Below are 25,070 nucleotides of genomic sequence, written 5' to 3' on the forward strand. Positions count from 1 at the left end.
CTCTTTCCACAGGGTAGTGATGGTGCTCGGAGATCCCCGCTACTGGATAGCGATGAGCCCTTGGAGTATTTCTACGATGATGTCAGAACCTTGTATGAAGGCTTCCAGAGGGGCATCCAGGTGTCAAGTAAGCATTTTCTGAACTTGTGTGACTAATGCTTAACGATCTGCATTCAGAACAAACAAGTGGTCTCTCTTGAGGAAGTTGTATTTGCTCTCATCTTCCATCTACTTCCACCTGTTCAAGTCCCCCTCCTCCCATAGCATCTCCCAGAGTGAGCCCCAAAGCACATGAGCCCCTCTTGCTGCTCCCCAGGTAGAGTGGGTTCTATGGTCAAATAGGTTTGCAGCGTGTCCTGGGTTTTATGGAGAGTCTCACATACATCAGCTCATTATTGGGCTCTGACATTTCCTGAGGTCAAAAGACAGGTTTAATGGGGCCCGATCCAACATTTTCAGACTTACTTGACCATGAGACCCATATTTTGAGAAATGAACACCGACATCCCAAGGAAGCAGCGTTCTATGAGACCCTTTGCAAGGGTCGGCTCATGGGACCACGCTTCCGTACTAACAGTGGCCTGAGAAACCTGGCCTACCCTCCGCGGCTCCTGCCTACCTTTCCGGCCTCTCTTCCTGCCAGGCTCCGGGTAGACTCTCCTCAAGTTACGCTGAACTTCTTGCAAAACCTGGACCTCCTCCCCTTTCTCATAACCCCACGCCTTTGTGCACTTGTCTTTTTCCTGATCATAAAGCCTCCTCTTTCCCACCTCCAGCCCAGGGTGCTTGCGATGCACTTACTAACCCTCTGCAGCTCCTGTTGCATTTCTCCCTTTTCTGTAACGCCACCCTAGTCTGTCATTTTCATCTCTTCCCTCCGGGTGAGGGGTCCCCCCTCCCCCAGCATCTTGTACTTATTTCTGTAATAGCCCCGCCAGGGCAGAGGCATTCACCTGCTGTTCTGTCCCACTCGCCAGGGCTCCTTGAACAGGTGGCCGTCTCTTCTCTCAGCCCTGGTACACAGCCCTGTACACAGTAGGTGCTCCATTAATGTGTCCTCAGTGATGGAGAGAGTACCCCCTGCTTCCCGTGCCCCCCTTTGTGTTTTAGCCTCTTCATTTTGGCTTGTTCCAGGTTACTCCCTAGAAATGGTCTCTGGGATCCATGTTTGTTATTTAAATCTTTTGGTGGTTAGCTTTTAGTTTTGCTACAACTAGCTAGACTAGAGTCCCCTGACAGTCAGGGACTGCATATGACATGTGCTCAAAAGTGCCCTGTTTTTTACTGGGTACTGGTAACATCGGATTGCTCTAATGTGTTTTTGACCAGTATTGCTGTAACAGATTCATTAAGCCCCATTCTAAAGAGAAAGCAAACTTCTATATTATGAACTTGTTCAAAGTCAGTGTCAGGGTCAGGGTTGGTCTGTGATAGTAAATATCCATATAGCCACTTCAAAATATTTATATATTAAACACTTCTCTATGTATAGATGTGTATATATGTATATAGAATCTTTACCATTACCACAAAGTCATGTGTAGAAATGTTCTTACGTTTTTGTAGCAGAGAATGAATTCATCCTGGTAGTATGGTGACTTACATTATACTTCTGACTCTCCTCTGACCTCAAGACAGTACCTTTATTTTTTTGGTCACTTTCTGTACTTAGAAAATGAAAGTCTTATATGAATGTTTCAGAGAAGTTGAAGAAAACAGAGCTCACTCTTCTTAACCTATACTGATTAAAGGAAGCTGCTTTGCAGGTCACTTTTGCCTTCTTTTTTTTTTTTTTCCGAGAGGAGCTTTTTATTCTAAGGTTTTTTTTTTAAGTATTTTTTTTAAAGATTTTATTTATTTATTTGAGAGGGAGAGAGCACGAGCAGGGGGGGAGCGGCAGGGAGAGGGAGAAGCAGACTCCCCGCTGAGCAGGGAGCCCGATGCTGGGCTCGATCCCAGGACCCTGGGATCATGACCTGAGCCGAAAGCGGATGCTTAAGCGACTGAGCCACCCAGGCGCCCTTATTCTAAGCTTTAATTTTCCTAGACTACCATAAGATAAGCCTTTATAGGAGAGCAAAAACCAGCATCTAGATAAGGTAGTTGGGAGTTTGTTGAATGACAGGAGAAGCCAGCGAGGAGTTTTTAAACCTCGTCTTTTCAAACTGTACACAGGGAGCTGCTTATAAGGAGGAGGCCTCTGCCTGTGAATCCGTGGATTCTTGTCCCTGGCTGCACTGCAATATCTCCTGGGGAGCTTTGAAAAAATACTGAGGCCCAGGCTCCATCCCCATCCAATTATATCAAAAATTTGGCTGGGTGATGGACACTGGGGAGGGTATGTGTTGTTATGAGCAGTGGGTATTATATAAGACTGATGAATCACAGACCTGTACCCCTGAAAGAAATCATACATTATATGTTAATTAATTGAATTTAAATTTTAAAAAAAAGTTTAAAAAATTTTTGGTCAGTAGGGCCTGGGTATGGTATTTTTTTAAGTTCCTACTGTCCTGGAGCTGGGGTCTGCAAACCTTTTCTGAAAAGGGCCAGATAGTAAATATGTGGGCTCTTCGGGCCACGTGGTCTCTGTTAGGCCTGCTCAGCTGAAGGTCTTAGATAATATGTAAATGAACGAGTGAGGCTATGTTCCATAAGACTGTGTTTACAAAAACAGGTGGCAGGCTTGATTTGGCTGCAGCCTAGACATTGCCAGTCCCTGTTCTCGAAGAATAAAATAACGTTTCATATGGCACATGTCTGAAAACAACTGATGGAACTTGAGGTATCCGGCCTGGTCTTCACTGCAGTCCCAGTGAATGGCAGAGGGTCTGAGAATGAGGCCCTTTGTGCTCTTTCTGTTTTCATCAGAGCAGTAGAGACAGCCAAAAGTCAGTGTGAAGCAGTGAATCGGTCCAGCCTGGGTCCTCCCCATCCTCACAACTGACCCACACACACACGCATCCCACTTCTCTTCTCCAGGACAAAACTCCATGTCATGGGCCCAGCCTCATCAGAGCTGCTGATGGGGCCGCGCTCTGCCTTCCTGCCCCCGTCCTCCAGGCCCCCAAACCGGATCAGGACACCTTAGGTGACACTCAAACCCAGAATGGGGAAGCCGCATACATTATAGTCTCAAAACAGAAATGTAGAGGGGCGCCTGGGTGGCTCAGTCGTTAAGCGTCTGCCTTCGGCTCAGGTCATGATCCCAGGGTCCTGGGATCAAGCCCTGCATCAGGCTCCGCGGGAAGCCTGCTTCTCCCTCTCCCAATCCCCTGCTTGTGTTCCCTCTCTCGCTGTGTCTCTCTCTGTCAAATAAATAAAATCTTAAAAACAAAACAAAACAAAAAACAGAAATGTAGATCCCCTGTTCCAGAGGGGAGATGACAAAAAACACTCTGTAGAAGGAATGATGAGGCCCAGCTTACCACAGAGCTGGCGGGCGAGCCTGGGTTAGTTAGGAAGCATTCTTGTATGTGGTCAGCTCCGATCATCGGAACATGGCAGCTTTTTCTCTTTTTTTTTTTTTTTTTTTAGGTGGACATAGCTTTTCCTTCAACAGCTACAAGCTGAGCATAAAGTGAGCTTGGAGTTAATCTGTAGAAGGAATCTCATGATTCCAAATATAAATGATTCGAGTGATATTTATTATTACTGTGCTAGCCCTTAGCGTGAATACTTAATATGGGTCTTCTTGCTTCCTGCTTATTCAGTACGTAAATTAGAGTCAGGACACATCCTGATATTTCTTAGTTTTTGCTTTCACAAATATCCCCTTATTTTCTCTTGATTTTGCCTCTTTTCCTCATTTTTGTTTCTCTGCAATTAAGGCTTCACCTGTGTAAGTACATCCCAGGTCATCAGAATTTGGGCAATTAAGAGTCATCTTTTCCTTCTTATATTCTGAGTTAGAATGCATTACACTTTAGAAATTTTGGGGAATTCTTCTGAAAACCTACACCAGGATTTCTTCACCATGTAGCTACTGACTCCTTTCTAAACCAATAGGGTATGGAAGAATTCACAGACTGAGTGTCCTTAAAAATTGTATTTGCCTCATATCCTTTTTTTTTTTTAAGATTTTATTTATTTCTTTGAGAGAGAGTGAGTGAGAGAGAACAAGCAGGGGGAGCAGCAGAGGGAGAGGGAGAAGCAGACCCCCTCACTGAGCAGGGAGCCTGATGCGGGACTCGACCCCAGGACCCCCGGATCGTGACCCGAGCCGAAGGCAGAGGCTTAACCGACTGAGCCACCCGGGCGCCCCTGCCTCATATTCTCTTACCTTTCCTCTTCTCCTGCCCCATTTAAGAAACAAAACAGAAACAAACAAAAAATCAGACAAGAACCCAGGGAGAACACATTTCCAATCTGAACTCCTTATTTCTAATCTGGGGACCAAAGTCTACCTGATACTTTGTAGAATAAAGTGGGATACAAATTAGAATATTTATGCATGTTAAATCCATTTTTTTGTTTTTTCCTTTTTTTTCCTTTTTTTAGATAATGGCCCGTGTTTAGGCTCTCGGAAGCCAGACCAACCCTATGAATGGCTTTCATACAAACAGGTGAGTTTTCTGGTTCTGTGGGTCGTCATGCATGCCGTGGGGCTGAAATCCATCCGTTCTTGGAGCCACTGACTGTGAGGGCTGTAAGCTTGGTGTAGAATCTGTGCGCTGGACTAGCTCAGAGCTCTGGGGTAAACGTGCATCATCCGAAGGGAGAAGTTTTACACAAAGATTTGGGAAAAACTGGTTAAGTAACTTAATTGGTGGGTCAAAAGCACTTTCTTGTAGAACTGAAGTGGATGCATTGTGAAGTAGAGTATAATTCTATGATAACGTTCTAGAAATGTGTTTGAAGCAGGTGACTCTCTCCCAGAGCCCATGGGGGGATAGAAATTCTCTGCCTTGCGGGGTACTAGAGACATTTAGAAGCCCCAGTATAGAGCAACTCTCTCATTTTATAGATGAGAAAACATCCCCTAGGAAAGGATGGGACTCGCCTAAGGTCACAGCTGGTCAGTGGCAGAAACAGGACCGGAAGTGAGCTCCACATCTTCTGGTCTAGGGCTCTTCAGTGCATCGTATGAACCCGGCCAGCTTGGGACTGGTGTGACATTGAACCCCAGGGCAGCCACAGCGAGCGGTACAGAGGCTCAGAGACGACACCTGCCGTCTGGTACAAGCACAAAGGAAGCTGGGATCTGGGCGGATTTATTCTTGTCCCTCTGCAAGCCCAACTGATCCACAGCTGCAGCTGTTTAAATAGTTTCTGACAGCAGGGAGCAGAGCAGGAAGACATTGCTTTTTATTTTTATCGTGATAACAGGATATCTCGAAGCTCCTGCTTCCCCCGCCCCCATGGACGTAGGACCCCAGGGGTGTATGGGAGCCCCTGGAAGTGTCCGCTCTGCTGCCTTTTGTTTCCAGCACAGCTGTCCAGGAAACAGCTCTGTGCTCCAGGGGCAGGTCGGCCTGTGGCATTCGTGAATACAAATGAGCTTCCTCCTTCCATGTTTGGTGCGAAGGGTGCTTCTAGCAGTTGGCACGCTCTGGAGTGTACGTGACAGGGGATGGTCCCGAGGAGCCCCAAGGAGCCACGAGGAGCTCCTGAGGCCCTCCCTAGACTGAGACACACACCACACGCTCTTCCCCTGCGCTCCTCTGAGGAGGAATGAAATGCAAAGGCTTTGCCTGCGTAGCTCTTGACAGAGAGCAAAGAGGCAAAACAGCTCGGTGTACCTTTCTTTTGGAAGGAGCGAAGAGCTGTGCAGCCCCAGGGGCCAGAGGGAATCCACCGCTTTTATTTTGCATTACCAGAGCCAAAATAAAGTTGCTGCGGAGCCTCCTCGTTTTCACACGTGGTGTATAAACAGTTGATGTGTGTGGGACACATAATGTTGCATGGTTGGGGCTTCAGGCCTCACAGAATCCCCAAGTGCTGTCTGTTTCCTTCTGTTGTATGCTGGCTGGAAGGCAGAGAAGGCAAGTCCACGGCAGATTGGAGTTTTCGAGGCGGGTTGAAAATCAGTGCGTTTTCTGAAGGCGTTAATCTGTGTTTTTGTACATTTCAGCCAGAGGCTGGTGACGATCTAAAACTAGACCCACGGGTGGGGCGCCTGGGTGGCTCAGTCGGCTAAGCGTCTGCCTTAGGCTCAGGCCATGATCTCAGGGTCCTGGGATCAAGCCCCGAGTCGGGCTCCCTGCTCTGCAGGGGGCTTGCTTCGCCCTCTCCCGCTACCTGCTCCCCCTGCTGTGCTCTCTGTCTGTTAAATAAATAAAGTCTTTAAAAATAAATAAATAAAACTAGACCCACGGAAGCCAACTCTGGATTTGTACATTGAAGTGTTTTCGTTAGCCTAGCGACTCTGACCTTTGTGGGGCTAGGAGCCCCTTTGAGGTTTTCTCAAGAAAGGTATGGAGCCTTTTTCTAGAGCTAGAAATGCCTGCAGATTATCCCGATACGCTCTGCAAACCACGGCAGCATTTCACGGGTTCCCATCCCCGACATGCGAGCAGAGGTTGTGAAACAGGCTGTGGGTAGAAAAACAGTAAGCATATTCATATCATTCTTGCTGTCACCTCACCTGTGTCAGCCCTCCTTCCCATAGGCAGAGTGCAGTGATGCTATACGGCAGGACAAACAGAGTTCTGGGCCGGAAGAGGTGTGGTTTTATTCCCTACAGGCGTGGGTGCAATTTCAAAGTGCTCTTGAGAAGCCATCAACTGAGAATCAAGAAAATTATTCCAAATTTGAAGATTCAAAAAAAATTATTTTTTAGTTACTTTGGGATAGGAATGGGGAGAGGACAGGGCCAGGTTTATAGTCCTACCTAATTTTTATGAATCTACCTATTTTTACTTGCAATAAGAGTATTTATTTTCTTATTTATTTATTTTACTTAAAATTGTTACAAGTTTTTTGAAGGTGTCCCCCAAACTTGCTCTTTCTGTATTTATAGCAAATGACAAGTTTTGGCTGCTTTGCTGCTCTTTATAACTACCAATAGTCACAGTAATAATAATAATAATTCTGTGCCCTTGTATTACTTTTATAATTTTATAAAACTAAAGTGTAAAATAGAAATGTGTCGGAAGGCCTGGCATCCACTGACCTGTGACCTGCAGCTGTCGGGATCTGATTCGTCCGCTTCTCAGAAGGAGCCCTGTGATCAGTTCCCTTAATGGTGTGTTCTGGTGAATCAAGCCTTGCGTTTTACAAAAACGTAGAGCAGAAAGAGTGCCTGTTTGCTCCCGCTCTCCCCCTTGGTGCTGGCCAAGATGTCAGGCTTGGCCGTCACCCCGTGAGCTTTGTTCCTTGCGTTGGGCCTGACGCAGTTCCTGATGTTTGTCCTCCCCGTTTTAGGTTGCAGAGATATCCGAGTGTGTGGGCTCAGCACTCATCCAGAAGGGCTTCAAGGCTGCCCCGGATCAGTTCATTGGCATCTTCGCTCAGAACAGACCCGAGGTATTGACCATGAGACAACAATTGTGTGTGGTGTTGAGAGTTCTCAGATGGAAGAGCCAGTTGGGAGGTCACACCTACCTTTGCCCAGGACCTGATTTTGTGCTCTGATCTCTACTGAGAATATGTGTCTCTGTGTTACTCCTTAGAAAGTGACACAGTTATCTTATGATCTCGCTGATAGGTGGAATTTAAGAAACAAAACAGAGGATCATAGAGGAAGAGAGGAAAAAATAAAACAAGATGAAATGAGAGAGGGAGACAAACCATAAGAGACTCTTAACCATAGGAAACAAACTGAGGGTTGCTGGAGGGGAGGTGGGGGGATGGGGTAACTGGGTGACAGACATTAAGGAGGGCATGTGATGTAATGAGCACACTGGGTGTTATATAAGATTGATGAACACTGACCTCTACCTCTGAAACCAATAATACATTATATGTTAATTGAATTTAAATAAAAATAAATAAAATTTTTTAAAAAGTGCCACATATGAAAACCCAAGCCGGGGCCTCCTTGGCCTTTATGTTGCGGTGGGTGGGGGGAATCACTTTTTGGATTATTGGTTTTGTTTTTTTAAAACCAGGTCCCAAACAAAAACTAACAAAGAGGTTACTAGAACAAATAACTCACAAAGACTCTTCTTACCTTAAGGCTTATGTCTGTGATTAGAAAAATAGCATCTGTAAATTGTAGAGAAACTTGGACACATTTTTGTCAGTTGCAGACTCTCCTCTTTGCTCTCTGAAAGGTAGGAGCTTGCCCTCTGATCAGGTTACAAAATTTAAAATACCCTGAGCAGCGGGGAAAGTGCCTTGACCGTGTGTCAGCCTTAATGTGGGCGTGCAGTCTATCTGGCTGTCGAGTCCGCTGCATCGTACTTCTGCAGATCCTTGCATTAAAGGTCAGTTTACGTGAGAAGCCCTTTTGGAGCTGTTGCTTATAGTGTTCAGGAACAAATTAGTGGCATAACTTGGCTGGGAAAAATTCAAGCACCTAAGCTTGAAGGAATTGAATTGATTCTTGTGTCCAAAAGACGTGTGGGCTCCATCCCTGTGCTACCAACTGTTTTATAAATGAGGATGGTTTCCTACAGTTTTATGTATTGGTACGGGAAAAAGAGCATTTTCCCACAGCTGGACAACCAGGCTCATGAAATTTAGTTTCTTTCATCTCAAGTAAAACTCATTCAAGGGAACACATCCCAGATTTTTGCGCGAGTGGAATTTTATAATGAATCTATCACGAGGACCGGTATTCCTTACTTCACAGAGTAAGCGCCTTCCTGTATTTATCAGCTAGTTTAATAAATGTTTATTGAGCACCTACTATATGCCAGGCACTGTGAGGCTCCAAAGCACAACAGTGACTTGGATCCTCCTCCTAAGGTACCATGTGAGGGAACACCGGCCCATAAGCTGATGCTTTCTCTGTAGCGTGGTAAGCGTGGACACAGGGAAAAAGGATTATGGGAGCTCAGTCAAGGAGGACTTCCTGGAGGTGGCCTCCCAGTGGCGTGTTGAAGGATGTGAGGGTGGGGGAGCCAAGGGAATGTCAGGAACAACCACATGTTTGCATCAAGCAGCATGTCTGTGTTGGGGAAGGAGGCATTTTCTTACGGTAGAGCTTGGAGGTGCAGGAAAGACAGGACCACATGTACCACACGGCCCTGCTGAGGAGCTTGGACCCGACCTCCATGTTCACAGCTTCACATTGGTGCCAGGAAAGCAAAGGGGGAAAAATAGTTCTGGGCCAAGTGAATATGAGTGCGTCGTGCTCCCTTCCTCCAGCAGCTACGTCTTTATCTGTGCGTCGGCGTTCTGCAGGGGGTTCGAGAACCGCAGCTGGAGGTAACAGTGCCGCCAAGGATTTTAAGTGAAAGGCTGACCTCACCATGTTTGCCGTGTAGACTGAGTAGCTGCCGCATGGCTGATGAGTTCAGAGGCAAGGGGACCAGTTACTGTATCACGTCTTTCCCTTCACCACTTTTCTGGGGAGATTTTGCCAGAACATTTTTCCTGTTACACAAGTGTGTGTCCCTCCTTCCCCAGTTCCCAGGTCCTACTGCGCACAGCTGCCAGGTTGGTCTTCCTCAGACCCCAGAGCCTCTGTTGTGCCGAGAAGCCCTCCGCAGCTGTGCATCCTCCGGGGAATGGAGCCAGGCTCCTCCCTAGCCGCAGCCTTGCTCCTGCCCACCATAGCCTTGCCTACTGGAACACCCATTCCGGCCAGGGTGCTCACCCCGCTCTTCCCTGCTCTCCATCATGCAGTCCCCACTACTGGGGTCTCCTTGCCTTTCTCTCTGTCTGTCCAAACCGTGCTGCCTTGGCAAAGGGTGAGCTCAGTTACCTTCCCCGAAAAGGTGGCCCACCGTGGGCTCCCTCGTGTCCGAGTCAGTCACTCTCTTGTATTGTTAATTATCTTTTCCCATATTTGCCTCAGTTCTTCCGGCAAATTGCTCTTTCCTTCTAAGAAGGGGGCAGGTGTTTTGTTCTCATGATGAGTCCCTCATGGTGCCTGGCACATAGTAGTAGACACACAAATGTGAATTTTGCCACGTCTCGTGTTTCCACTTTGAATCTCTCTAGAGTGTTGTTCTCCTTGGAGTGGTTCCATGACGACATCTCGTTTTCTTTCCCTGATCTTTACTGTTCATTTAGTGGGTGATCATTGAACAGGGATGCTTTGCTTACTCTATGGTGATCGTTCCCCTCTATGATACCCTTGGAACAGAAGCAATCACCTACATAGTCAACAAAGGTATGTCTGTGGTCTCCGGGTGGACGTTGGCCTAGTTATCAGCTAGATTTGGTCACTTTACATTTGGTTATATTTGATTTGATAGGCATTTTATGTTTATTTTTTTAAAGGTTTTATTTATTCATTTGAGAGAGAGAGGGGAAGAGAGAGAGAGAGCATAAGAACCGGGGAAGGGGTGGAGGGAGAGGGAGAAGCAGACTCTTCTCTGAGCAGGGAGCCCAACACGGGGCTCGATCCCAGGACCCCGGGATCATGACCTGAGCTGAAGGCAGACACTTCACTGACTGAGCCACCCAGGCGCCCCCAGGATTTTATGTTTAAATGCACATCTATCTTTCTATTCAAAGACTGTAGTCCTTAAAATAACCTGGTGTCAGATATGATACAGTCAGGCTTTTAATATCTCAGAGCTCATTCTTCATTGTGTCTCTTCCTTCCCAGCTGAACTCTCTCTGGTTTTTGTTGACAAGCCAGAGAAGGCCAACCTCTTATTAGATGGTATGGAAAATAAGTTAACACCAGGCCTTAAAACCATTGTCCTCATGGACTCCTATGGCATCGATCTGTTGGAACGAGGCAAAAGGTGTGGTGTGGAAATCACCAGTATGAAGGCAATGGAGGTGAGTCATCCTGCCCACTTCTCTGATAGGTGCCCCTGCGGCCATTTTGGCTCAAATGCGGTATCCAGTGCAATCACACAATCCCAGCTCAGCCACCCATAACAGATGCAGAGCGGAAATTCCTGTCTCCTTACTGGAAAGAAGAATTCTGCATGCATGCCCCACTGTGAATTCATCACATAGAAAGTATTCTCGTAAAACAAGTTGCAATGCTCACATATTTATTCTAGAGTACTGACAGGCCACGCCAATATATGGTAGAAACGTGCATTTCCAATTCAGGCGGAGATTTAAGTTTGTATGTCCTTAGAGTAGCTTTCATGCCATTTACTTACTGATTTGTTTCTAAAACAGAGCCAGCTACAGAAATCTGCCTCATTATTCTTTTTCCCAAGTTGTGAATCTCCAGCATAGATGTTGGATTTGGTTTATTTTTATATTAAATTTCTTAAGATTCACATTAATCAACACTTTAAAGGTAATTGCCTTTCTAGGAAAATGAGTGGGGCCTATGTTTCAATCGGTTGTTTGACATAACATCGTGTAAGAAGCAGATTCTCCCAGTAGGATTTGGATTAGAGTTTAATCCTCAGAAGCTGGTAAGAGGAGGATCTTGTCAGGTGCATATCACTGGAATAGGCTAAATACAGTAAGTTGTTCTCCTTCCGAAAATGTTATAAATATTTTCCTGGAACTGTTATAAATAGGGTTTCAAATTTTATTTATAGTTCTCCTTCTACAAGGAATTGGAGGCTATAAGCAAGGATCTATGTAATGCCTTTACGGAGGAACTTAGCCTTTGTAGGGAAACTGTAATTTGTTCTAACAGAGCCTCTGCCACATACCTGTACACACACACACACACACACACACACGCACACACACGCACACACACGCACGCACACACACGCACGCACACGCACGCACGCACGCACGCACACAGAGTAGCAGAGAAGCTGAGTCCTTAAGAACGGGTGTGCTATACTGTTTAATTGGGCTTTTAGCTAGCTTTTTACCTAGTGTTTCTGCACGTTTGTTTTTTTACTTGTGATCGCCACTCACAATAATGTCATCGTTTCCTTCCATCTTTTCTCCTTCTCCCTAACCCCACCACACAAACATGCACACGCACACATGCGCACGCACTTACACACACAGGAATTTTTTGGTGTTTTTCGACGGCTCTATGATGAAGTAATTTTAAGATGAAAAAATTTAGGTAAGTTAAGATTGTAATATAAAGTTTATATTATAAGCTCTGTTTTATAAAAGACGCTATTCCACACTTCCCCGTGTAATATGATTCATACTTGGTTTTTAAAAATTTTGTTAGCAGAAGGTTAATTTTCAAGATGTGGATTTAAAATTGGCTTTATGGTTGGTCATGTGATCAAGTTTATAGTAATAGATAGTTTTATAGGATCAAAAAGGGAAATATTGGTATTTGAAATTTTTGCTTTTTTTGGTATTTTATTATGAAAATTTTCAAACAGGCAAGCAAGTTGGGAGAATTGAACAGTAGACTGCCGTACAACCCCCAAGCACCCCACAGCTAGCATTTTAATGTATTTGCTTCATCATCTACTCACGCATCACTCCGTCCCTCCATTCATTCATGAATCTATTATTTTAATGCATTTTCATTAACTTCTAGTTTTGGCACCCCTAAATACTTTAGCATGTTAATCATTAACTAGAATTCGGTTTTTCTTCTGGTTAAGGTGTTTTGGTTTTGGCATTTGGAGCCTGAAGATGGGAACTCGTTTATTTTTAAGGTTGCTGTACTCTTCTACATGATGTCCTTAGGTTTGAGGCTGTGGACTTTCTTGGCTAATAGGGCACTCATTTGGATAATGTTTGTTTCTGATAAATTAAAAGCCAAATCGCATGTAACTATTGAAGTTATGTAAGAATTTTGAACAGATGAGTGGAGATTTGGGTCTGATGAAGATTCTTTTGGGAAAAAAAATGGAATTACCATTGCTTCAGCTCTTGGTTGACTTCTGTTTGGACTTCACTGTTCCTGTTTTGAATCAGTGGTCTGTTTATAGATATAATTTAAAATGTAATTAAGATTAAAAACAGTTTAAAACCATACACCCGGCAGAAACTCCCTGAGCCCTGAGCACATTCATCAGATTTCCATTTAATTCTAAGTATGCTCACTCCATATGCTCATTCAAGCCATTCAGTTTTAATAGGAAAAGAATATAAATGGTTCATTAGTGAAATTAATAGCTAATTAAAGTGGCCATGGAGATGCTTCCATGCAGTGAACTGAACAGCATCAAAATGACCCCCTGGTAGTGACGGGGAGCCAGCCGCTGAGAGATGCGCCCCTCAGAAATGAACCTGCTGCTCTTTATGTCCATTCAAGAGGATTGTTTTATAATTGAGGGTTCCCAAATCTTTTTTTTTTTTTATCCACTCCATGTGGGGGGTACAGATATTTGAGCCTCCAGCATTTCATCTGGCAGAGATGGGTTTTTCTCTCCAGACTGAAGAAGATGCCAGTTACCCAGAATTGGTTGATTTGGGGAGGATGCAGAACATCTTCAGTTCTTGGATTATAATTATGGTTTGATGTTGGTTAAGAGCCGGGCTTTGCTAAAGACCATGAAAGGGTGTAGGAGTGGGGGCAAGAAATCCATCGTCAAAGACTCTGGTTACTGGCTTTTGAGTAAATCCTGTTTCAAAGACTAGTCCTCATACCATTTATATGGTTTTATATATGAAAGAAGACAACTGGAAAATGGCGTCTGAGAACAATGCGTAAACATTTCGCTTCAGGTTCATTAAAATTGCCAGTTTCTTTCATTTGAAACGTCTGCTGTCTTTGAGCCAGCGATAAGTGAATCCCACAGTAAAGTCAGCTTGAAGTGACTGGATGTCACCTTCTTCTTTACATCTAGAAAATATTTCCATTTAAGATTTTTTTTTTTTCTCATTAAGGACCTGGGAAGAGCCAACAGACAGAGGCCTAAGGTAAGTTCATAATGTCAGCCCCCTGCTTCAGCCCTTCCAATATCTAGTTGTGTCTGAGACTAGTACACATCTTGGGGGTTAGCAAATGGCTTACAGTTTTCTTTTCAGTTCTGACTTATACCACCTCGGTTGTGATTTGTTTTGTTTTGTTTTGTTTTTTTAATGTGCTGTAGCCTCCAGCACCTGAAGATCTTGCGGTCATTTGTTTCACCAGTGGTACTACAGGTAAGTTTTGAAATGTGGTCGCCTCTGAGTGGTATCTGGAAGTGTGTACCCCCTACCCCCTTTCTTGGATGGTGGGTGACGGGGGACTTAGTTGAGCTACAGATGGACCGAAAGCAGAGGACCTAGAGGGGCTCGAGCGCTCTTCTCTTGTCGCCGTATCCGACCTTCTCAGAACCTGAGCGTGCCGTGTACTTCCTCAGACGGTTATGGAAGGCAACAGTAGATTCCCCATTTCCTGGGACAAACCGACATTTGATGTCCAGAAATAAAGTTCCTGTGTTTTCTCCTCTTACGTGCCCTCTAAAAGTCACCTATGTTAATAAACGTTGTTTATGATAAGAAGTTTCATGTAAAGTATGGCAGATTGTTCCGGAATGTAAGGTCATTCAGTGTTTGGCTTTCCTGGGTGCACCTCAGGCTAGAGGCATAACCCAATTATACAGGGTTCTCGGCTTCCTTAATTTCTGTCACTTTTGGATGGACTTTCTTTAACTTTGTTCTGCTCCTGTGTGTTCTTCAGGCAACCCCAAAGGAGCACTGATCACTCATCGAAATATAGTGAGCGACTGTTCAGCTTTTGTGAAAGTCACAGAGGTAAACTTTGGGGATTTTGTCATCTTTCTTCATGTTCTTTGATTGGCATGAGGCCTCAAGAATGAGAGTGGTAAAGGCAGCCCCGCCACGTTAGGCCCCGGCTGTATTTGAGGTAGAGATAAGATCTGAGCTTTAATATGGTCTAAGTCACCTGCCCTCAAATTGTTTTCATTGTGGACCTAATCTCCCAAATCCTGCATGTGACCATAAAGCTGAATTGACAGAAGTTATTACGACTTTTATAGGGTACAACTTTATATGGATACTGCTCTATAAATGTTTCCAGGACAGGACCAAGAAGAAATGACTCTCTTGGGCTCTTATCTACCTACTATTCCAGTGTGGGGAAAATAATTTCTTTAAGTGGACAAATGAAATGTTCAATGGTACACGGAAGGTTTCTGAATTATTATACTTTATCACAGTTGACTTCACTTCCATTTTATAAGAAAGATTAAAGCCTTGAACTTTCGTTGGTTTCCTATAATCTTAAAGTTTGTCCCCCCAAGTGTCCTAGTCCTCTGGGTGGCCGTAACAAAATCACACAGGCGTAGTGGCTTAAACGACAGATATTTATTTTCTCACAGTGCGGGAGGCTGGAAGTCCATGATCAAAGTATCAGCAAATTCGGTTGCTGGTGAGGGCTCTCTTCCTGGCCTGTAGGTAACCACCCCCTCACTGTGTCCTCACCTGCCCTTTCCTCTGTGTGTGCATGGAGAATGAGGGAGAGGTTTCTGGTGTTTCTTCCTCTGCTTACGAGGACACCTGCCCTATTGGATCAGGTCCCCCACCCCATGACCTCATTTCACCTGAATTACCTACCCCAGGGCTCCATCCCCAAATCCAGTCACGTTGGGGGTTAGGGCTTTAACATGAATTTGGGGAGGAGGGGGATACAATTCAGTTATAGCAGCAAGAGTATATTTCAAACTTGAGTTTTAAAAGTACTTCTTGAGCAATATAATGCCTTTCCCTCATCCTTTGCACATTTTACATAATTTGCTTTTGCAGTCTCTGGGAGGGTTCTTCTGTGAGCCCTAATTTTCACGACAGGAGCCCCCATGCTTAATGGTTTTGGGGAATGCGTGTCTTTGGTGGTTACAGAAGGCCCGTGTCTCACACCTGCCTCCACCCACACTTTCTTAGTCCCAGATACCTTTTTTGGCGTATATTTCATAAACAGAATTCAACATTTAGTACCTCACCTAGGTGGAATTTTCATTTCCTAATTAGCCTCCGAAGAAAACTTAAAATACACTCGTGGCTCACTGAGGCAAATGATTACAGACTTTGTTTAAAATTAATGGTAAGATCGGGGCATTCTCAACTTTGTAAAACTTCTAATCTTGCTAATGCACATTTTTTGGGGTACCAAATCAGAAAACTGAAAAGTGTAGAAATTACTGAGTCTGACTTCTCATATAAACTGTTTCCTCCTGAGATGAACTAGTCGGGATGCAGATCGCACTTGAATAAAATTGATCTAAGATTGTGGCAGGTTCAGGCTACATCACGTGCTTCTGGGGCTGCTGGGTTTTCTCAGGACTTTGGGGGGGGTGGGCATGGCCCGGAAGCGGTTGCATAGGCACCTGACGGGGCCTTCATTTCTTAATTGGGGGGGTTGGGCAGCAGCTGCTAGAGGCAGTCTCCGCTTTGGCCAGAATTCCTTATGTGAATAACATGAACATTCCGCGCAAACCCTCACTATGCCTGGCTCTAAGTAAAGCCCATTCTCAGCCTTGCAATGGAAACCAGATGTCCCCCTCAGCCTGATGCAGACCCCTGTCACAAATCAGCATTTTATAGGAGATGGTGTCAGATCAGAGCATGCACTAAACAAACCGAGACATTTTTCATGGGGTGTAAAGCAGACCATTCAAGTAAAGATGTTGATCAAACTAAAATGCTCAAAATGCATTCATACTATAAATTAAAGCAGCCTGGAAATCAGTTTCTCTTATCTTCCTTCCTTCTATCCCTTTACAACATAAAATGCTATTTTATGTTGGAATATATCTTCCATTTCCACAACATATGCTATGTTCTGTTGGAATGGACCCTTTATTTCTTACTTAAGGTGGAATTGAGCTTGCTGGACAATGGGGTCTGGTAACTTTGAAATACTAAATGATTAAAGCACATGATCCCTTAATTGATATCCCAATTTGGACAAAATTTTCCCTATTTGGACTAAAGCCTAGAGTGGGTTTACTTTACCATGAGGAATGACCTCCACTCTAATTGAATAATTAGTTAAAGTATTGCTTTTTCATTTCATCCTTTGGTGAGAAATAACTGCAGATTGTAAGCAAACGGTACTTGTCCTTAGCATTAAGGTATTATGTGTTCTGAAATAAAATGGGAAATCACTGGGAATATTAAGGCTTCTCTCGTTGCCGGTGTCTTTGCTTACAGAATACAGCCAACCCTTCCCCAGATGATACTTTGATATCTTTCTTGCCTCTCGCACATATGTTTGAAAGAGTTGTAGAGGTAGGCCTTGTTTTGTTTTCTTTGTGCTGGCTTGCTCGTTTGTTGGTGTTCTGCTAAGTTGTTGTGTTTTACAGACAGTTCTTGCCCTGAATGCCAGTGACACACACATTTCGTTTTTACCACTTGCACACATGTATGAGCAGCTGCTTCAGGTAAGTTTTCACGGGCAGACTGTCATCCCCAGAGAGAATTCTTTGCTCAGCCCCATTTTAGAAATGGTGCTAATTACTTAAAAGAGTATAAATGTTGGGAGTGGAAGTGGGGGTGGTCCGAATACTTGAACTTCAATCATTCATTTTAAAATTAGATGCTCAGACTTCTGAAGGCTATGCACATGGGTGTGATTCCAGAAAGATGAACTATAAAAAGTAGAATTTTTATGAATGCCATCCTGCAAAGCCTCGTGAAGCTTCTGCCTCTGTAAATAGCTTCCGGTTTTCACTTGGCTTGTTCATAATGCACAAGTCGGCTTAAGATTCATTTTTTTCACCGATATTCCCAGTGCCCTTGGAAAAGCAGGATGATCTTTAGCTAACCTTGGCCTGGGTCAAGTGTATACAACTGTGACGAGAACCATCACTTCTCCTTCTTGGACAATGTTGGCTCATATACTTCTAGGAAAAACCAGTGGGCACCATTCATTCATTTGACAAATATTTATTGAGCACCAGTTCTGTGCCAAGCACTGTGCGAGGTGTCAGTGACCGAGACGAATCGAGAGGTGACTGACTGAGAGCGAGCGGCCCTTTGATTGGCTGCCGGCCCGTAGGATGCACTTACCCTGAAGGATCAAGGGTCACGAGATTCCCATCTTGCATCTGTTACCTCGGTTCCTGCACACCTCAGGAGGTCTTGTGACTTTCCAAAGTGATCTCAAATGAGCTGATAATGGCCCATATACACCTAGTGGTTTTGGAAGTGTGCCTGGGAGCACACTCCCTGAGCTTGAGTTTTTAAACCGGGAACCAGGGTGTACGTTTCCAGTGGTTTCTGCTTTCAAGCCTGAGACCATTTGTACTTCCGTGGCATCATCTTTTGAATCTCTCTTTCTCTTTAAAGTTTAAAATAGGCTGACTGTGGGTCAAGTGCGTATGGCTTGCCGGTGCGATCTGCATTGGGCGGGAACAAATCCGTGCAGTAGATTTTAACGGAACGTCAAGCCAGTCTGCTGTTTGGTGCCCCAGTGTCTGAACTGCAACAGAGTCAGCGGCCTTTCAGACATTTCTTCATGAGATTCAGATTTTAAACATGAGACTTTAATAAGCTGGCAAATAGCCAAGTTTGCAAGTAGCTAAGTTTTTGGGGAATAAATTAGGCCTAAAGTTTCCAGGCAAGTGCAATATTTGGATTACATAACACCGTGTCATTCATTCACCAGCTATTTGTCCTAAAGCTAAAACAGCAGAAGCTCCATGATTATCACTAAAAACAGCATAGTCTGGTTTCTTACCAGCTCCTTTATCTTCAGGGGGATCCAGAGAAAAAAACCACACTTTGATGTTGTGCAATGACCAGGGAATGCAAGAACATTTTTTGAAAAGCTGTCGACTTGCAGGAACTTAATGGTTTCTGGAAACTGGTCCAAATTGCTAAAACAGAAGCCTTGTGTGTCTGTGTGTATGTTGCGTAGTCCCTGCTTTGATGACGACACGTGGGTTATTTTTGTTTACTGCCCTAGTGTGTAATGCTGTGTCATGGAGCTAAAATAGGATTTTTCCAAGGAGATATCAGGCTGCTTATGGATGACCTCAAGGCACTTCAACCCACAATCTTTCCTGTGGTCCCCAGACTGCTGAACCGGATGTTTGACCGAGTAAGTTCCAAGGAGCAGCAGAGTGGGAGACAGAGCACTGGACCCAGAGTCCGAGACTTGGGTTTGAATTGGGCCCTCCGGGGACCTTCTGTACGCCATCTCAAAAAAGTGCAGTTTACCCAGTGGTAAAGCCTGAATGCATTTACCTCACAGAGCCTTTGGTGAAGATGATAAGAGAAAACAGGTGAACATACTTTGTAAACTGGAAGGCCCAATACAGGTAGAAGATGGAAGGTCATACTATTTGTACCGTAAACTCTTTAGAGCCTCTGTTTTCTCATCTGCATGATGGACTGTGTTACCTCCTCCTGCTGTCTAGCTCATAAAGTTGCTAATTGCATCACATGATAACTATAATTATGAAATGGTTCTAGAAATTGTAATGCCCATGAGCATGTAACATTACTTAGCCACATGGAAAGAAGTGACAAGCCAAGCCAGGGATGGAGAGAAGGCCAACCCCTCTGTGGGGGGTCATTGTGGCATGGACCACACATCCCGGGCAAGACCAGCATGTGACATGAGCAGTCTTCAAGATAAATTTGGACGGGGCAGTTTTCATGCTCTTTATTGTAAGGCAGGGCTTCTGTGATCTATGAGAACCTTCTCTCTCTCTCTTTTTTAATAGTCCTTTAAAAAAAACTTTTAAAAACAGTTTGATTGAGATATATAATTCACATTCCATATAATTCACCCGTTTAAAGTGTAAAATTCAAAGGTTTTTGGTATATTCACAGAGTTCTGCAACCATCACCACAGCCCATTTTTATCACCTCCGAAAGAAACCCTGGATCTGCCCAGTAGCTGTCCTCTACCCCCTCCGACTCCCAGGCAAAACGAATCTACTTTTTGAATGTGTAGATTTCCCTCTTCCGGAATGGAATGTGAATGGAATCACGCAACATGTGTTCTCTTGTGACTGGCCTCTTTCACGAGGTTCATCCATGTGGGAGCACGTGACAGTACTCCATTCCTTTTAATGGCCAAGTAATATTCCATGTATGGCTAGAACATATTTTATTTATCCCTTCATGCATCAGTAGGCCTGTGGGTTGTTGTCACTTCTTGGCTGTCATGCATAATGATGCTACGAGCATTCTATACGAGTGTCTGTGTGGACCCGTGTTTTCATTTCTCTTGGGTACTTTACCAAGGAGTGGAATTGCTGGGTCCTGTGGTACTTCCGTGTTTCACTATTTGAGGAACTACCAGTCTGCTTTCCAAAGCAACTATGCCCTATTACATTCCCCGCCTCCAGCAGCAGACGAGGGCTCCCAATTTCTCCACATCTTCACCAACACTTGTTATTATCTGACTTTTCGATTCTCGCCATCCTTGTCATTTTGTAACCGTCTTTTCCTTCTTGACCCATCAGATTTTTGGGCAGGCAAACACCACGCTGAAGCGATGGCTGCTGGACTTCGCCTCCAAGAGGAAAGAAGCAGAGCTTCGCAGTGGCATCATTAGAAACAATAGCCTGTGGGACAGACTCATCTTCCACAAGATACAGGTGCCACATTCTCAACTCTTGTTTGCTAGGGAGACTACCTTGGGCTTCGGAGTGTCTATGAGGGCTCCTTCTTAAAGCGAGGTGTGATGGTGAGGGAGAAGGGCATGTTGTTAGTTATCTGGGCACATTTCTAAAAATTAAGGACAAAGCCGGTACATAAACCTCAGTGTCCCATGCAAACCCGAACAACATGGTAACATGGAAGGGCAGAAAAGGCCTCAGGGGAGTAGAGCCTCTGTAATTTATTTTTTATTTTTTTTAATTTAAATTCAGTTAGCCAACATAGAGTACCTCATTAGTTTCAGATGTAGTAGTTCAGTGATTCATCAGTCTAATTATTTTTTTTTTAAGATTTATTTATTTGAGAGAAAGAGAAGGAGCACAGGAGTGGGGAGGGGGTAGGGAGAGAGAATCTCAAGCAGACTGTATGCTGAGCACAGAGCCCGACGTGGGGTGTGACCCCAAGATCATGACCTGACCCGAAATCAAGAGTCAGATGCTTAACTGACAGAGCCACCCAGGCACCCTGGGCCTTTCTAATTTTTTATCTTGCTTTCCTTTTCTGAAGCAAGTACATTACTCATTTCTTAGGCACCAGTGATAAAGAATGCGGAATAATAATACTATGTCCCCAAAAATGCCACATGTGGTGGTTGCCTCCCAACCCACCACAGTCTTGTTCTAATTCCTTCAAAATACCTGCAGGTAGAGGTATTGGCTTGTTTTTCATACCCGTTGAGAGAGAAGGGTGTAGCGTCAGGAGGAAACCAGCTCCAGCCAGGCCTTCCTCTTTTGAATGCCTGTGAGTTCTCTGCACTTTGGTGAGCTCCGTGTGGCCTGCAGAGAAGGAGCCAGTGGATCCGGGCCCCGGGTTCCCAGAAGGGGTCTTTGAGGAGCCTGCCCCCGTGCAGCCATCGGCCCCTCACTATCTCCCCTCTCCTTGCCTTGTAAGTCGAGCCTGGGAGGAAAAGTCAGGCTGATGATCACAGGAGCCGCGCCCGTGTCCGCCACCGTGCTGACGTTTCTGAGAGCAGCGCTCGGCTGTCAGGTGAGGTGGGCGTCATGCGGCTGGTTGTCTCGGGCTTTTTCAAGCCCAGGACTCTCCTTTCCAAAAAGTCATAAGTGTGTGTCTCATTTTGGTTTGGAAGATCACGTTATTCCCAGGTTGCTTAGAGACCCCAAGGCAGGAGATGGTGCGTCTCTGGACACCACAGACGGGTAAAGCACAGCCAGGAAACTTGCCTTTAATCCGGCCTGAGGGCACGGGGATGGGTTGCAGGTAATAAGCCGACCTGCAAACCCTGGAGAGAACCGGCCTTAAAGAGGGCGGGGGAGGCAGCCGAGACTGGGCAACCAGGACAGGCATGAGGCACAGCCGTGAGCGGACAGAGCACTGAGTGCACTCCTGGGTGGGTCGTGTGCAGTGTGACCTGTCGGGCCGTATTGGTGGCCCCCTCGCCTGTCTACAGTAGGGCGAGTAGAAGATGACCACGGACAGTGGCCGGGGTTTCGGATTGGGGGTGAAGATGTTTGGGTGCTATCATAGTAGTTCTGAACAGATTTTAAAAAGAGACGTGTCACCACGGTTAGCCATCGCTCAGGAGTGAGGAGAACATCCTGATCTGTGCCCTTGCAGCACAGTGTGACTGTTCTCTTTAATAACGTTTCGTCTCTTGGTGGCCCAGTTTTATGAAGGCTACGGACAGACCGAGTGCACCGCCGGTTGCTGTCTGACCATACCTGGGGACTGGACAGCAGGTAGGAGCCATGGGACACTCCTTATGGGGATTTCCTTATTCCGGTGGGCGTTCTTGGAATTGGGTTCCTCCTCGGTTCGTTGACCAATGGAAGTTCTGTGTCTCGAGTGATTAGGCCTTGGGGCGAACAGTCTTGTCAATCAGGGACCCTTGTGGGAAAGGGCTGCTACGGCAGAGCATCCATGCTTGGAGGACCAGCTGGAAGGCGGGTGGCGTTAGATTCACCTAGAATCTGAAGCTGACAGCTGAGGGATAAAAGCCCTTTCCCCCAGGTTCAGAACATTTGGCCCCACAGAGCTTTCCGGGAATGGATTGGGGTCGAATTATTTGCTGGTAAATTTGACTTGAGTCTACACTGGGTGCTGGGCTGGGTGTTGAGACCACAGAGAGAAAGAAACAAGTCATTTCTCCCAAAAGGCACAAGGAGAGGCAGATACGAAAATAATCGACGGAGCAGTTGTCCTTAAGCACATGGGTGCGTTTCATCCCCGCACCAACCCTGTGGCCTAAGTCCTGTTACCTCTGAGAGGAAATGAGTGTTGGTAAAAAAGCACATAAACAGTGTCTAAGAATTTACCCGGCATTATGCTTCCGAGCCAGGATTCCAACCCAGCTCTGACGGTGGTCCATTCTGCACTCTGATACGCGAACGCCACTAATTTATTTGGTATATTATAAATATGAGCACCGTCTAGGAACATGGATTCTCATGTCCAGACTCTAGAAGCACAATTCTGCTGGGACTTGTACTAACAGTCTCTGAACCTTCTTCCTGGTTTAATTTTTAACCCCTGGTTCCTTACCAGCCTAGAGAATTTGGAACAGTGATCTCTTTACACAAACATCATTGAAACATAGGAGGAATTATTTGTGATGCTCTTTTTTTCTTTTTTAAAGATTTTATTTATTTATTTGAGAGAGAGAGAGAGAGAGAGAGATCACAAGCAGGACGTGGGGCAGCAGAGGGAGAGGGAGAAGCAGGCTCTCCACGGAGCAGGGAACCCAATGTGGGACTCGATCCCAGGACCCTGGGATCATGACCTGAGCTGAAGGCAGTCGCTTAACCAACTGAGCCACCCAGGTGCCCCCACACCATCCTATCTTAATAAATTTAAATTTAAAATGTGTTCACCCATACTTAAGGAAGTAAAGACCATCTTGGTCAGAACCAGGTGACATTGCGAGAATAATCCAGTTTGGCAAAGTTGTGTATTTTCTCTTCTTAGAGAAAGTGGGGATGTTGAGAAGAAGTCTGTGTGAGTGAGGGGTGGTAAATGATGAGCAGGGGCCGTCAGACCATAGGAGCCTGGTAAAAGTTTTAGAAAGCTTGCTTCCAGGTATTTGTAGAAACCCTTACAATCGACAGCCAAATTATTCATACTTTGAAAAAATAATTTGGGGCATCAAACTGGGGAAAGATCCTAAGAGACTTGTGAATGTTTGTCTCTATTATAGAAATACACTCTCTGTGCTCATTTACTGGGGGAGCCAGGCTGGCATCGCTGCAAACAGACGTTTGTATCAGCTGTTGCCATCACGAGCAGGCCTGTTGGCCATAAACGTCATTTGGCTTAAGGGTAGTAGGAGTCCTCCTGGGAATGATCATTCTTCTATCTACCATGCAGGCCATGTTGGTGCTCCCATGCCTTGCAACCTTATAAAACTTGTGGACGTGGAAGAAATGAACTACTTGGCTTCCAAGGGCGAGGGTGAGGTGAGTGAACCACCAAGTCGCTCATCCACGTTGCCATCCCCCTGATAGCTTGGCCGCTTCTCGGCAGCGTCCCATAAAGCCTCTGAACTTGATGTTATTGGTGATCCTGGATCAAACGGGCTTCTCTTTGAAGGGCCTTTATGGGGGAGGGGGACCACGAACGTCTCTTCCACCAGACACCGCAGGGACGTGGGCTCGAGAGCATGCAAGTCTCCATGGCCTGAAGACCTGAAGCACAGCTCCTGTCAGCTCATGGCCCTGGAGACCTATTAGTGAGCCACTGGCTAGTGGAAGGAAAGCCTAATGACTTCAAAGTGATTTCCTCCCCTTTGGGGCTTTGAGCCAGAACCTCAGGCAAGCATTAGCCCTACAACTTGACTGCAGCTGACGTCGTGAGGACAAGGGAACAGGGGCATTGGACGTACCTCCAGGGTCCCAGTGTGGTTGTGCTGGTGCACTCTGGATCATGGAATTCAGGGCTTCTCGCTAAAGGTTGAGATACGCACCCCCCCACACACACACTCGTTCTCTCTGGAGAACCCCCGTAAACGCTGTTACAGATCACCTTTGTCCCCCGCAGTTCTGTTGAGATGTTATTGACATACATGCTGTGTGCGTTTAAAGGAAACAGCATAATGGGTTGACGTCCATCTATGGTGGATTACTCCCCACAATGAGTCTCGTTAATATTCCATCATCTCACACAGATACAAGAAAAACAGAAAAAAAAAAAGATTTTTTTTTTCCCCATGACGAGGACTCTGAGGATCTCGTCTCTTAACTGTTAAATACAATCACGTGTCTGTGTGAGTTGTGGTCGCTGGGCTGTACATTCGGTCCCCGGTGCTTACCTGTCTCCTAATTGGAACTTTCGACCCCCTCCCTCCACTTCCCCCTAACCACCCCCCCTTCCCAAACTTTCTCTCTTCAGGTGTGTGTGAAAGGGCCAAATGTATTTAAAGGCTACTTGAAGGACCCAGTGAAAACAGCAGAAGTTCTGGACAAAGACGGCTGGTTACACACGGGGGACATTGGAAAGTGGCTTCCAGTAAGCACTCACCTCCCCCGTTCGTTCACAGATACTTTTCTTCTGCCATTTGCTGTTGTGCGACCTCACTTTTTCCCTTTCCCTGC

At 45.4% G+C, this 25,070-nt stretch overlaps 1 protein-coding gene across 12 annotated transcripts in view; it reads left to right on the forward strand.

The window, feature by feature from the left end:
- ACSL1 (acyl-CoA synthetase long chain family member 1) overlaps positions 1–25,070 on the forward strand; it is a 69,983-nt gene that overhangs the window by 39,695 nt on the left and 5,218 nt on the right. For 9 of the 12 annotated variants that reach the window (XM_036070618.2, XM_078069826.1, XM_078069823.1 and 6 more), the window contains 16 exons: positions 13–127; positions 4,501–4,565; positions 7,366–7,467; positions 10,126–10,225; positions 10,667–10,845; positions 13,798–13,830; positions 14,004–14,055; positions 14,576–14,649; positions 17,065–17,142; positions 17,217–17,294; positions 18,821–18,955; positions 20,331–20,465; positions 21,418–21,513; positions 22,151–22,223; positions 23,848–23,936; positions 24,868–24,984. In XM_036070618.2, the coding sequence (XP_035926511.2) occupies positions 13–127; positions 4,501–4,565; positions 7,366–7,467; positions 10,126–10,225; positions 10,667–10,845; positions 13,798–13,830; positions 14,004–14,055; positions 14,576–14,649; positions 17,065–17,142; positions 17,217–17,294; positions 18,821–18,955; positions 20,331–20,465; positions 21,418–21,513; positions 22,151–22,223; positions 23,848–23,936; positions 24,868–24,984 (1,521 nt within the window). The remainder of the gene's footprint in view (positions 1–12; positions 128–4,500; positions 4,566–7,365; positions 7,468–10,125; positions 10,226–10,666; positions 10,846–13,797; positions 13,831–14,003; positions 14,056–14,575; positions 14,650–17,064; positions 17,143–17,216; positions 17,295–18,820; positions 18,956–20,330; positions 20,466–21,417; positions 21,514–22,150; positions 22,224–23,847; positions 23,937–24,867; positions 24,985–25,070) is intronic. The other 3 variants (XM_036070615.2, XM_036070614.2, XM_036070617.2) reach the window with 3 other exon arrangements.

Source organism: Halichoerus grypus, chromosome 3, assembly GCF_964656455.1.
Source record: "Halichoerus grypus chromosome 3, mHalGry1.hap1.1, whole genome shotgun sequence".
NCBI classification, from domain to species: Eukaryota; Metazoa; Chordata; class Mammalia; order Carnivora; family Phocidae; genus Halichoerus; species Halichoerus grypus.